The sequence below is a fragment of the Anarrhichthys ocellatus genome, unplaced genomic scaffold (assembly GCF_004355925.1).
Source record: "Anarrhichthys ocellatus isolate YVR2014 unplaced genomic scaffold, GSC_Weel_1.0 scaffold16, whole genome shotgun sequence".
Taxonomy (NCBI): domain Eukaryota; kingdom Metazoa; phylum Chordata; class Actinopteri; order Perciformes; family Anarhichadidae; genus Anarrhichthys; species Anarrhichthys ocellatus.
This window is the reverse complement of record NW_022280046.1, coordinates 9,700,949-9,715,993: the sequence shown is the minus strand read 5'-3', so window position 1 is coordinate 9,715,993 and position 15,045 is coordinate 9,700,949. Positions and strand designations below refer to the sequence as shown.

General features: G+C 40.2%; 1 protein-coding gene across 1 annotated transcript in view; it reads right to left on the bottom strand.

The window, feature by feature from the left end:
* The window catches only part of LOC116387947 (ras-specific guanine nucleotide-releasing factor RalGPS1), a 59,529-nt gene that overhangs the window by 21,996 nt on the left and 22,488 nt on the right, over nt 1-15,045 (bottom strand). Inside the window, exons 6-7 of the mRNA XM_031855410.1 lie at nt 6,452-6,589; nt 5,809-5,902 (exon numbers count right to left, since the gene is read on the bottom strand). Of these exons, the coding sequence (XP_031711270.1) occupies nt 5,809-5,902; nt 6,452-6,589 (232 nt within the window). The remainder of the gene's footprint in view (nt 1-5,808; nt 5,903-6,451; nt 6,590-15,045) is intronic.

Here is a 15,045-nt window from a genome sequence, read left to right as displayed (position 1 = left end):
TCACCATCTGTGCCGACTGTATGTGAAACGTTCCACTGCTGTGCAACATGAATACAATGCTTCAGCATGTTTCAGCAAAAATGTCTGTCTTCATGAGTCAGAGCATGTGAATGCAGCTCTACTGTTCATCAATATAATGCTGTAACTCAGAGGTGATGATGGTTACCCAGCGATCAAACAATAAAGACACTTTACGCACAATTTAGGTGTATTTTCCCTTTAACTCACGAGATGCAGGTAGCATGTTTTATACTTAATGTGAATATAATTCATACTTTGTTGGCATCTTATTCTGAAAACCGGATGTTCGTCTGAAGAAAACGGATGTTGTCTCACGTTAATCTTTCCGCTTACTTTCTTAGCTCATTCGTTGCGATCCTAAGAACGTTCCTCAGACCAATACTAACCGGCTGCAGTTTGTCTCCACTTCTCTGTAGCATCTGTTAGCTTGTCTTGCTTGCGTTTATCTATACTTCTCCCACACGCTGCATCAACGTAGTCTGAAGACTTCCTCCACGGCTGCCAGTGAGCAACGGACTTTCAAAATAAAAAAAAATTAAAAAATGAGTTAACGCGCTATAAAATAATTGTCGGTGTTAATTAATTAATGCGTTAACGCGATAATAACGCGTTAACTTGCCCAGCACTAAAAATAATGTATCTATTTGAATTAGGATCCATTCTGTCACATACTATACTAATTAAATGTGTCAAATTGATAGTATATTTTATGAGACTATATTAATCAATTCATTCATTCATCATTTTCTCTTTTCAAAGGGTGATGCCTCTCGGGGAAATGATATATATATTTATTCATAATATATATATAATCTATCTTGTGACTGCATCTCACTGTCAATACGGTTATTTTTTTCTTCTGAAAAGAGGAGTTGAGAGAATTTTGTCAATGTACATTCAGCCAGAAAACAGTTAAAGTCTGATCACCAGAGCTGGTGTCACCAGAATGCCAACTGCATTCTGGGAGTTTGGAAAAGTCTCTCTTCCTGTCTGCCCATGCTCCCTTTGCTTATGGAATTGGTAAATGGGACTTTGCAGCTCATCACCGCATATGGAAAGTATTTATTGAAAGACCACGGGGGGAAGGAAGTAGCGGGTAAAATAGTCATTAATTAGTAAGAGTGGGTTTGGTTGTGTGTTTATCAATGTCTGTTTAAAGAGCTGCTTCCAAAGAAAGACAGAAGGGACTTCAAACGCAGCCCGTCATGTGTAATGGCCACATTACATCACGCAATCAGCCCGGCTTCATCCGTTTTCCCTCTCGTCACAACTCCAATGCTCTGTGAGCATCTCACCATAGCGCATAGCAAAATCCCGTAACAGTCATAACTCTCAAGATTGAGTAAGAATTGCACTTTCAGACTTACACTTTTATTATGTTATCTCCCATAAATCTGCTTAGAAATCCTGAAAAATACTGCTTAGAACTTCCAAAGTTGCCTGAGAATTCCTGCTTTAATGTGATCTCTCCAAAGCACAGCACACAGCTGAACTGTTTGAATCAATAGCATCAGTGCTAATCTCAGCTGTTTAGATCCTTATGCATTAACAACTAACATTGATAAGAATACAAGCGAATGTAAATCCCATTATGGTTGTGAGTTATAGTTGTATCTTATCAGGGTTTTGATCTCCTTGATGTAGGCCAATCGTTCCACTTCATCATGTCTAACAAAGGGAACCAATGCAACACCTCGTCCTTTACTGCTTTTCACTGGTGCTTCCATCATGTCGATGTAGCCAGCTGACTCTTGATTTAACACTTTATTGAGTGACAGAGCTGACGCCTCTGTGGACTCGCCTACACACACAGAAAAGCCCCTCACACATTTCAACTCAAATTCAAACGCTCAAGTGTGGAAAGTGTGTTTCCTGTCGGCCTGATGTCAGTGTGTGTGGGTTAAAGATGCCCACTGAAAGGCTCATCATGGGCTGTTTGTCTTTCACCACTTGCACATTTTAGACTACAAGGCGACTTTGTCTCACACGAGGTGGATAAACAGACTTTGCATCAGGAAAATGTTTCCGAAATGTTCTTAAAATTGGATGAAAGTAAGAAATGACATTGACTCTCGTTACTGTAACAAAGGTGTTCTTTGTGTACTCTTTTGAGAACTTTTAAAAATCAGTTATTTTTCTTTTATTTAAGTACTTATTATAAATATTTTACTTTGCTACATTCAAAGTCGCATCCATTACAGAGCCACTTAGTGGATGGTACATAAATGCACAACATTACAATAAAATGAAGGTCCACGTCATTATGGGTAAAACTAGGATCTACCGCCTCGTGGGTTGTTTGCCTTCGCCAACCAGTCATGTTGCAGTATGAATCCATGTCTGCCCAAAAGGTTATCATATTTTATCATATTATACATTTGTGTGAAATTGTCATAATTAGAATGTGAATTCTCGAGTTATGGCCAAAAAAGTTTCTTGTGAAGTCACAGTGACCTTGGCTTTTGACAACCAAATTCTAATCAGTTCATTCTTAAAGGATGTTTGTGCAGACGTAATCTCCTCCAGACATTCCTAAAATATCCAGGCACGAACATGTGAAAACGTAAGGTCACAGCGGGCTGGACCTTTGACCACTAAAATCTAATCCGTTCATCCTTTGAGTCCAAGTGGACGTTTTTTTGCTCCAGGCGTTCCTGATATATGGGCCAGTCTACCGAATTCATTCAAAGTGTGGTCCCCCAACAAGAAAAACTATTTAACAAAACAATTAAGTATTCAGACATAGATATTTACTAAGAATGTGTTGTGGTCTATTTAAACCCAAGGCATTCAATTAGATAGTGATAAGCTAAATATATACAAAATCATCATTTATAGGGTACTTTCTATTGGGAAGTAGCTGTCCCCAACCCTGACATCTAAATTTCAATTTCTGTAAATAACACTTAAAACAATTTTTAGATTTTGTTCAACGGTGTAATTTCAAAGATCTTTATGATTAAGTTTAAACAGAAGTTGTAAGATTTTGATTTATTTTGGGTTTAATTTTAAAATTAAAAAACTATACCCAAAAAATCATGTCCCCAGTTTTCATGTCGCTACCGAAACACAAGAGTTTTAGTCCATTGGCTGAGCCTGGTTTTTAGCCACACCCCTGCATTTTTGACCAGGCAGTGACACTGCATCCCTGTCCCTCATGGATGAATGATAAGTAGCTAAATCCCATACTTTTGATATAAATGTGTTCCAAATTCTGAAAATCGGCGTGTAACCTTAAGAATTGTCACTACCGAACACATATTCTCTTCAATTCAGTAAACTTTTTGGGGTTTAATGCAAAGTATTATGTTTTTATGTGTGTACACCTCTTCAAATACGTGTATGCTAGCCATCCGCTTGCTAGCATTCTTTAGTTATGCTCAAAGTTACCTAGAATTGTCACTACCGAAACAGTCACTACCGAAACATATGGTAAAGTCTCTCTTTCCATTCATTCTCACTTGGCAATCTTCCGTTCTCATATTCCCATTCCCTTTGAATCAAACTTTATTTCATAGTCTTATAAGATTCTAATACAAGCAATACTTATCATATCTCGCCCAATGTCCTTTTATTTTACCCGTTATCTGTCTGCCCTTGAGGTCAAAGTCATGCACAACATTGGGCGAAACCGCTTTTATTGACCGCGACTAGAGGACAAGATCTGGTACACAGTGGACAAGGTCGTCACCTTAATCCCTCCACCAGAAAACGTCACATGACGTTGGGCTGATCTGGACACTCTTGGGCTGTCCAGATCAGCCCAAGAGTGTTCACCGCAGTATGTGAAAAACTAAATTTGTGAATGGATTTGTGATGGTGTCTGACACTGAACCCGCTTAAACATACAGTACAACATAATATCAGTTATTTGTCAATGTTTTCTTGTTCTCTTTTACTGAACCCACTTGGGTAATTTTCCATTGATAAGTAATGTTTGTACTTTAAATGGTTCTGGATGAACAACTGTTATGTCTTCAAAAATAAAATTATTCTATTGACCACAAAACATTTGTGTTTGTAATATTCCCAACCTAAGGCATGTTATGAGTTAAGATTAAGCAATAAGGTTGAGGAAATATGATACAACCTTGCAAACAAAATACTGTGGTCACAACCGAAACAGCGCAGTCACTACCGCAACACTGGATGTTTTGTAAAAAATAAAGTATATTGAGTTATCAACTAAAATGTTATGATACTGATTGGTTTAATGTATGTTTAATTGTATCAATCATCAACTCTGGAATCAATATGATCAGTATTATGCATTTTACAAAGAAATATTGCATTTAGATTTTGATGAATTGTATAAATTGAACTTAGAAATTTGGTACAAATCTCATTTTTATTGATTTAATTGTGAAAACCTTCAAGAAATATTTGTAAAAATATTGTTTCCTTCCCTTCAGAGAAGGGAAGGAAACAATCTTAACAGGTTAATAATAATACTTTTTTACTATAGTGTATTACTATGTTTCGGTAGTGACAATTTTTGGGAGAGGAAAAACATTCTAACAGTCTGAAAATACAATATAAAAATTGACGGTTCTTTTACTAGATATGTGTACTTTAGATATGGTACAATATATATACGGACAAAGTTTTGGGAATAAAACACACAATTTTAAAATATTTCCAACCTGACTTTGAACCAATTCGGTAGAATGGCCCATATAGCTGTCGCTTATGGTCCATTTAGAGTCAAATGGACCATAAAGCAGGGTATGCTTTAGGGTGGGCTTACTGTGATTGACAGGTTGCTGCTGCAACAAGAGACGTATAAGGCGTCTCTACGTCACTCCTCCAACATTCCAAATATGGTAACTTCCATTCATTAGTTGCAAAAAACCCAACATGGCCGACGGCCGTAATCCATGATGGCGACGGCGAAAGCGCCAAACTTGAGGCTTCGAAAAGCCAGTCCACAAACCAATGAGTGACATCACGATGACTACGTCCACTTCTATATGGTTATACCTGCTTTGACACATACTGTATGTATACACTACATATATTGGCTAGCTTTACTTTAGCTTCCTCTTGTCTCTGTAGGTAATACAAGTAGTGGATCATATTATGTATTCACTAATTAGGGCGTTCCCCTTCTTCGTATTCAACATAGTGTCAGAGGTATCAGTTGAAGAGTCCTAAAGTCAGCACTAGCCACCATAAACTAATAGTCATATTAGTCAGAGTGAGGTTATATCAGTAAAACCTGAGTGCACAAACTGATTAAGGGTCTGAAATACATTTATTATCCAAAAGATAATCTCTTAACTATAACTCATCAATAAGCCTGATGTGTCATTTGAGCATATTTTATATCCCATGTGAAACTATAGTCTGAAAAGGGTAAGAAATGAAATAAACCAGGTATAACCAAAGCCCCGAAATGACGTCCCACCCCCGACAACAGGTGCCAAATAAAAACGGCCACGAGCCGGTGTGGCAGACAGACAAACCTATTCCTGAGCAGAGGATGTGAGACGCTGCCTGAGAAAGTCATCAGCAGCTGCTGGACGAACGAGCTCCCTGTGGAGACAGACGAAACCAGCTGCCTGACCTTTTCCAGCCCTGCTTCCCGTGCATTGACCCCCGTCAATTTCACGCCCACTTCCATGAACCATGTGCTGGGGAAAAGCTTGTGTTGTGACCGAGGTGGTCAGAGTTTTCAGTATATCTCTTTGTAATCTGGCCATTAGAGGGCGACAAGAAAGTGTCCACAATAGAGGGTTCATCCTCTGGGGGGTTTGGACGTCGCCGTTAAAACAAGATTAAACTCACTTGAAGTTGTCGTCCTCTACAAACTTCTGGAGCTCCTCGATGTAGCGAACTGACAACAGATACTTCTGGACATGTGGCAGCGTCACCAAGTAATCTGAAGGAAAAAAAGGTTGGAAGAAGTCACTCGATCTGACGGTCCACAGATGGAGTGTGTGCTGGATTTCCTTCATCATTGTGGCTCAAGGAAAACACATAAATGATACAAAATATGAAACGCAATAAGAATCGGTGTACAGACGTTGACTCGGTGAGGATAGCTCTGATTGTCCGCTAACATTAAATACAGGACTCATCACTTTGATAGTGAAAGAAAATGTCAGCAAGTACAAAAAAAGAGAGAAAGACCCAAATGCTGATAAAGCTGTAGGTCATGAATCTATGGGCAACCTAAGTTACACTGTTGACAGGACAATCCTCCTGCATTAGTCTACTTAAGGCTGGGGGCCTAAAGCCTTTCATCTGGAGAACCAAAATTGAAATTGTAGTATTGTATTTAACCATCATCATTACAAAAGGCAGAAACAATGAAAATACTTGAAGTTACAGAACAGTCAGTCAGTCAGCTCACATCACGCGTTATATTTTTCAGCAGGTAATGTAGCGTTTCTACTGGATGATGTAGACACCGTGTGTTGTTTCCTACCATAGTTGCATGACATCTGCAGGTCGGAGATGAGCCTCAGAAGGTTGTTCATCTGATTGGTCCGCTGCTCCGTCTCTATGATACTGTCCGAGGCAGGATAGGCTGAGTCGATGTAGATCATGTCCAACAGGTAGATCCCTGGAGGAGACGGCACAAGACAGGGAACCAGTCAGCACTGACACTGGCTTACTGATGGAATGAAGTTCTGAGGACAAGCACCCATTCATCTTCAATGAAAGAATATGCGGCTCCTTTGGAACAAACAATGTGCTCATTTTGGTTGTAAAGACAAAGACAATATGATGGAAATGTGGCCATTGGTTTTTTAGACACCATCTCAGAAATGAAAATGTTGGCCATGGAGACATTTTTTACCTGATGGTGGAGCTACAACTAACTTTATAGAAGCAGGCACTGGGCCGCAGTTGGCCTGGGGGCCGTAGTTTGGACACCCCAGAACTAAAGGGACTGGATTGTCCATGCTAGATTTCTTGACAATATGGACAGGTGTTTTTAAGACACAGTTGGATTCCTGTTGGACGACTGACCGACATTAGAATCTGGCATAAAAAATAAGCTACAACACATATTATTGATCAGTAACTTATAAATGAACATAGCAAGGATTTTACTGTATTTTCTTCTGTAAGACATCTTTTATTTCTTAGGTTTTGGATACTAACTTGGATATTTTTGGTGCTTGGATATGCTAAGGAATGTCTTTTAGGAGCTACAAACTTGTCATTGAAGCTGAAGGGGTGTCTGATTTCTGGCATTTTTTAACCGAGGACCGGAGGAGAAACCACAGAGCATATCACACGTGTCAAAAATAACCTGGAAAACATCTGCTGAGTCACAGACTTTCCTACAATTTGTCTTAATTACTCTGTAACGGTTACTAAATACCAGACTGGAAACTCACCCTCGGCTTCACCCATGTATGCAGAGTTTGATGTAGTGTGCTTTTTTGAAAAAGTATATACATATACAGCATATGTGAATGGCAGACAGATAAACAAATAGATATATAAACAGATGTTGGACACCGGTTTCCAGGAAAGTGTCCAATTGTTGAACAAGCAAATCAATACCGACCCTCAAACAGCTGAGACAGGTCTCCAAAACAAGCTCTCAGTAAAACCGACTGATATGAGAGAAAGCCAACAATACCAATATGTCTGCACTGAATCTAATAACTGACGACGTTGTTGTGGCTAAAATCTCTGACAGCTTTCCACAGTAAGTATTCAGTGTTGCTGCAGAGCTGGACTCATGTTAGGAGGTAAAAACCATCATTTTCCACTGAAAACCACACCAATCATCCTCCTCTGGTTAGCCGCTGCATAGAGTGATGTGGACCACCACATGAGATAATGGGCTTTCATTGGGTCATTCATTCACACTATACTGGGCCTCATTGGGTCCAGTGGTCTAATGTGCCATAGTTACATTATAATCTCCTCATAATGCTGCATAATCCCTGTTGTAATGCAATATATTGTAGAGGTCAAATTGTTATTTCTTAAAGCACACAATTAGAGTTGAGTTATAATCACTTTACAATGCATTATAATGGCTATAATGATTATAGCCATTAAAACAATTATAATGCATTATAACCAGCAATTATAACGTATTATGATACCTGACCAAGTCATTATAAAATGCTTTATAATGTGAAATGAATTATGAAATTCTAGTGCTTATAACTAAAATCCTGCATTATTGTAAGTAGATCATAACGCATTATAATATGTTTTTAATGTATTGTAGACATGGGCGTCATAGGAAGTGCTACAAAAATAACATTTAATTGAATGAAACTAGCATTTCTCATTCTCTACTGGTCAGACTGAACATCTTCAAACATCTAATGCGTCTCCATTGGACCACAAGTCTTCAGGCCGGTCCTGGTTTCCCCTGGACTACATGCAGATCAGGCTCAGCTGTACTGCGGTCCAGAGGGTGGTGTTGACACACCGAGAAATCATTTCAGCAGTTTACTCACAACAGTTGTCAATAACAGCGAGCTAGCTAACAGCTATCCATTCACACCGACTCATGAGTGAATCAGATTCATGATCGACAGACAAACGTTTTATCGCCTTCGCAGGATTCTTGCTCACATCCCTCCATCACCCACACAGACCATCCAACTGATTAGGGATCAGATAAATGCTACACGGCTCGCTGTGCCTTCTCTAAGATCATATGTGCTAAAAATCGCTGCAGGGCTAATTTGAGTGTATGTCACGGATTGCACCACTTCTTAGTTTCTTTTGATCTGGATCTGGGGACGAGTTGGTTGCATGGTCTGAGTGGCAGGACCTGAAATGTCAGGAGAGTTAGTGACAAAAGCAGATCCAGATCAAAAGAAACTAAGAACTGGTGCAATCCGTGACAGCGTGAGCCTCTGGACGGTGCGCGAGCTCCGAGCTTACACAGAGGCATTTATGCTGAACGCGCTGTTTGTTGCATGTTCTCCAAAACACCAGAGGGCGTACAAACAAAATGAACTGTGAAGAATCAAAATGATAACGAATGGAACTCAGAGACATGCACATAGACTGTAGGTGTAACCGGCAAAACGCGATAAATCCACCTCCACAATGATGAGGAGGGATTGTGATTATTGTTAACTCATATCTCATATTCATGGATTACTTTATTGTCTTTGTTCAAGCCCTGTGAAGAAACGAGTCAAGTATTAAATGCATTTTAAAGAAACAACGGTTGAATATCGAACAATTTGATTTGGCTGCAAAATATTTACTGAAAGGAAGATTTTAAGACCTCTTGTTTCTAAAGCATCTAAAAGAGAGTTGTTTTTGTGTGTGTATGAACGTGTCAATGTCTATATCTGTCCCATTACTGTACATTCTAAACAAATCACTTCAATAAATAATGAAATAGAATGAAGGATCCCCGGACTGTCTGATGTCTGCTTGTCATCTACACTGTTTGCTGATGTTTGATGTTGGACTGTCTCGTTAATCACAGCTCACTTTTAACAGTGATGTCGTGGAAGTGTAATTAGTGGGCACCCAATGCCCACATTTTTACATCTATACCAGCACAAAGCTGGAAGCTTTGTTTACCAGAAACAAATGTTTGCAGTCACACAAAAACAGCAAACTGCATCTTTCCTTGAATGCTTAGCAAAAACAAAAAAACACCCGTAAAACCGAGACGGACGGATAACTGCTCATTTTGGTTTCCTCCGGACTTTAACAACCATTTATAATAAATGGTGAAGTTATACGAGGTTGGTTTAGTAGCGTTCACAGTGGCTGAAAGCCCCCCCCCCCTACAGTATAAGTTGACAAATCATAACCAGATGGAGAAAACGTACAGACACACACACACACGGCAATGTCATGTGTGTGTGGGATGAACTGGGAACAAAATTTGTGCGGTGGCGGCAAACTTTTCAGAGATGAAAGCATATGACGCTGTGGTTGGTCAATGTAGTTCTCTCATCAGGTCACAGGGGGACAAAATAAAGTCATTGATGAGGGAATGAGCCCACCTCTCCATCACTACACCGTGCTAACACTCTGGTGGTAGTAAGGTCAGCCTACTGTGTCTCATAACCGCCGACTGTTCTGCCCGATTACGCTCTAAGTACTAACTAATGACTCACAGCTGCTGAAATCGCTGCGTGTAGGAGCTGCAGCTGAAGACACTGCTGTGGTAGAACAACAGTAGACATGAGTGGATTCCCTCCATGTTGGTTTTCTGTTTGTTTAAAGGCGGTAAATGTAAATCTCACCTGATTTATGTTAGTGTGAAAACGGACACTATTCTTGCCATTTTTGCCAGATCATTGGACACATCCTCCGCTCCCTTATCTATCAAACAGGCACCACTTTCTGAAGAAAAGGTCTCACCTTGACCTCTTTGTTCTCAGAAGATGTAGTCTGTAAAGAAACTGTAGAAAACACTAAACAAACCCCGCAAACGCCATCCGCTGATGAAGACCATGAGACCACGAAAAGTAGTAAGTGGACCTTGAGTTTATTTTGTCAGAAATAACTGCAATGTCCTGTTTTTAGTTAAAGTTGTGCATTTCCACAAACCACTGACTTTTATTTTCTGAATACATTTCATCGTTTTTGTGAGAATAACTCGTTCTCACCCCCAACTCGTCAAATAAGGGTACTATGGCGCTCTAGATGCCCCTCAAGTGTCAGTTTTGGACGTGTCAGGGACGGTGTGTCCGTGTCTTTTCAGAATAAACTTCCGTGTTCACAGGAAATGTACAGTTCACACGTTACACACATTGTGTCTTTTCAAAATAAACTTCCAATGTAGGCTTACATAGTTTTTAGTTAACAAAAGTACTTGGTTAGGCTTAGGAAAATATTGTAGTTTAGGTTAAAATCAGTATATTTCTCTCTCTCTCTGTTTGTTAAGTAACTGGCATTTGTGAAGTACGGAAGTTATGCAACAAGACTAATGTACTCGCTCTTTATTCTACATCAGTTAACCTGACTTTCTAATAATTCCATGAATGGGTTAATAGTGGCGTTAGCTGAAAGCCTGGTACATCTCATACAGACAATAAAGGATGCCTCGGTGTGTCGGTATCAGACGGCGAGGACCACCAACCAAGCAGCGGTGTTTGACAGGCTGGGAGTGAGACCGGGTTTGGTTTAAATTAAATTAAAGACACATTACTGACTGATGCGTAATATCTTCTAGCTGAGGTTTCTTTTGTTGGACAACATGGAGTTGAACGTTGCGCTCTAACGGGAGGGAAGAGATGTAGGAATGTCATCCGAGCTCGTCTGTGTGGGATTCAGAGAGCTGCTCTGGTGAAATACCCATTACCTCAGTTCTTCCTTGAGGCTGCTGCGTGTCTCATGTGGTGGTTGCCAATGCACTGAAGCACGTCCATAGAAATATCCAGCATTGCTTTGTTATGATTCAAGTGCAGGACCGGTCCACACAAGTACCGACTGCATGTCGATCATTGTCAGCTGCTGTTGGTTGGTGAGCAAGTTGCTCATGGACCCACAATGTGAAATACACAAGATAAAAGGTGTGAATATGACCGTGTTTATCATGCCTTTGAAGCTGCATCACCAACTGGTCAATATGCTAATATGCACCACTAAAGATATATTTTGACATAACGATGAAGTCATGCGTTGTAGATGGGCTTTGAGTCAAAACTAGTTTAAAGACCTTTATTACTTCATTTGATATTGTGCTTACGATCCATATTCCTAAATATGTTTGTGTTTAATGAAATGATCAAATATTAAAAAGGTGGAATTCTGCTTCTCCAGGCTGCTCATTGAGAAACCAACAGATGTCGTTTGGACAAGTACCCCTACGTTTACTTCATACTTTGACAGATTGGGGGTTTAACTCATGTGTCCACTAGTAAGCAGTGTCACGTTCAGCAAACTCCATTAAAGAAATGTAGAAGACATCGGAAAGCAGAAATGAATGTCACCATGGTGACAGTGAACACAAACCACTCATACATGTATGATATCTTACAAAAACATTACTCCTTTTTTTCTTGTGAAAATCCAGCAACACGTGTCACTTTCCACTCATTACATGCATATGGTTTTGTCAAAATAAACTTCTGTTTTGACAGAAAACTCAGTTGGGTTTAGGCAACTAAGTGAGCTACTTAGTTAGGTTTAATAATAGATGGTGAAATAGTTAGTTACTGTCTTGTGGGTTAAAATAGCTACCGAGGTACCGTTACTTAACTACGCAAGTTACATGACAAATAAATCAACGTTGACCTATCGTTTCACATGAGGAACGAACAGCTTCATCAGTGTGTGTTGGACCCATCCACCTCCCCTCCCGTCCTCCCTTTGTGGGCTTTTCCTGTCTGTCTACTTCCTCGTTCATGATTTTGTGCATAACATACCAATATATTTCGTGGGATACCTACGAATTACGGTGCATTATTTTTGGTAGGTATAGCGACGAATGCTGGATGAGACCAGAAACCAGCCTGAACCCCAACATCTGTGAAAGAAATGTGAAATAATTTGGATTCATCAACATAAATTGACGGGGTGATGACAAAGTGCCAGGAAGAGGATTTCACTTCCTCTGCTCCTCTAGGGTCCCCAGCAGGATATTTCCATCCCAGCTAATCTAACCGTTTGCTTCACTGTGGTAAGCTGACCCTGGTACCACGCTGAACGCATAGAGATGAACATTCACACTTTTGAGCCAAAAGCTCATTTTCTTTAAAGTCCAAGGGCCAACACCAAGAAGACTTCGGTGGTTGCACACAGCTACCTCTGCAGAGGCACGGAGCCAGTTCCAGCCTTGATCCTGAAAAGGACTTCAAGATGTTGGAGCATCTTGATCCGGGTTGTATGCTGGATTAAATGTCAAAGCGTTGACATATGTCAGTCCCTGATTAAACTATTAACTTGATCACATTTTCCCACAACACGGAGTGTTAACTTCCACATTAGCCAGCTCATGGCAATAAACGTGGATCGGACTGCTTACACCTCCAGTCCTGAATAGACAGGAACAGACAGGGGTGCAAGAGGCAGTGATATTCAGACCTGGGACTTTGTCTTGTCTTCTCTGGAAACGTTTAGTGGATAAGTCAACAGTGTCTCTGAGATAGGATGTGGAAAAATGGGGGGCAGATATAGCATTTTAATAGGCCTTTGGAGAAGTCCAGAGGGCACAGGTGGACATTTTTTCATAACAGTTACAGGACTCCAATAAACTGAGGAGTACTGCACCTGTAGAAGCTGTTCCACTACGGCGACACCAGGGTTAACATTAATGTCATTAGTACGTTTGACTGGGAGTGTTACTGTCCCACCGTCAGCGGCACTTCACCTGATGAGGCCATCTGACAAGGTGTCATTGGAAGCTGTTTGGGAAAGGGCAGGTACTCAAGTAATACTTGGCAGGATGCTGGGTGCTCTTCTTTCGATGAAGACATACTCCCCAGTTCTGATAGAACTTTAGGAGCCGCCATTGTTCAGCAGAACGAACAGTCGCCTCTCCGCGTGGTCTCGCACACACCGCATTCCATCTATTTCTAACACGCTAAAAGAAAATCTTTAAATTTGAAGATACTGAGAAGTGCAAGAAGAGATGCACGTGTCTCAGCAGCTTCAGCTGCCGTCACAGATCCTCGTGTCTAAAACGCTGGTATGGTGGGTTTATACCACCATAATCCATTGGACAATTCTATGACTTTCCTAGTTGTGGGAGTTTTCAAACAAAGATGTCAATAACCAAAAAAGTTTGAATTTCCTCTATTTAGAGACGTATGCTGTTGTCACCACATGTCTTCACCAGACATGTGATATGTAGTCTGTTAGGCGACTGAGAAATGCCAACGTTTGGTCTTTAACTGGTACTCTACATGTCCTACACTTCCCCTTAGAAATATGCCGGCATTACGTTTCAAAACATGAACAGATGGGGAGTGTCAGTATTCAAGGGATACTGTATAAGAACCATGTTGATCACACATTTTGAGCATCATATTAATAACACATTTTAGTGAATTCATGAAGAGCCAGTTTGAGGTACGAGAGTAATCTCAGGAGCAGAAGAGGTTAAAAGCTCCTCATACAACCACAGCGATCATCTGACTAACTAGTCTTTACCATAACAACATACGAGCAGACAAGAAAAAACAAGTCCACTAAAGTCCTGTCACTCATTTTGTATAGGATTTATATTTTGGCCTTTTTTCTCCTACTTTTATTTCTACTTAGATTCGCTTTTTGTTTTTACATATTTAATGAGCTTAGTTGGAGTGAACCTGAGCTCTAAGACAACTGCTTCTCTGTAAATGTTGTGCATGTGATAAAGAACTTGAAACCCACTAAGCTGCTGCAGTTCTGAATACACTCCATAACTCCAGGGGTCTCCCTGTTACAGCCCGGCTGCTCTGTTTTCATTGTGCAATCATGGAGAGTCGAGCATGACTGTGTTTTATTAACAAGGCAGGCGTGGTGATCCGACAAAAAGATCCTCAAAAAACATGTTTTAAAAGTGACGCACAACTGAAGAAGACTAAAAAAGGGTTTTTCCTCTTTTCCTAAATCTTCACAAAAAAAATATCCATAACTTTTCATGGAATGGACTATTAACTAAAGTACACTGCGCGTGTGTGTGTGTGTGTGTGTATTATTGATCTTAAAATAAAGAAAATATTTGTTATGGTTGCATTCCTTATCCTTCTCAAACTGAGCTTGACAGAACACATGACATCAGCGCATTTCACAATGATGCAACATGTTGAGAAATCTCTAATTGTAGGTTCTGCACCTAAACCGTTCTATGCACTGTGACCACCAGCACCACGTGTGCAGTGAGGCGCTCTAACATCACTCACACAAGATACTTAAGCAACAGACCGACGCAAAACTCATTTTGGGTCATAAGGTATGAACCACTGCATCACGGTCAGCACCACAAAGAGAAACAGAGTAGACACTTTCTGCTTGCAGTTTGGTCATAAAAATGGCCGTTTCAGATCAAATAAATGTGGTTTATAAAAAAAAGAAAAGAAAAAAATACTACTTCAGAGGAAATATATGCACTTTCCTCACAGGTCTCTGAGAGGTCAA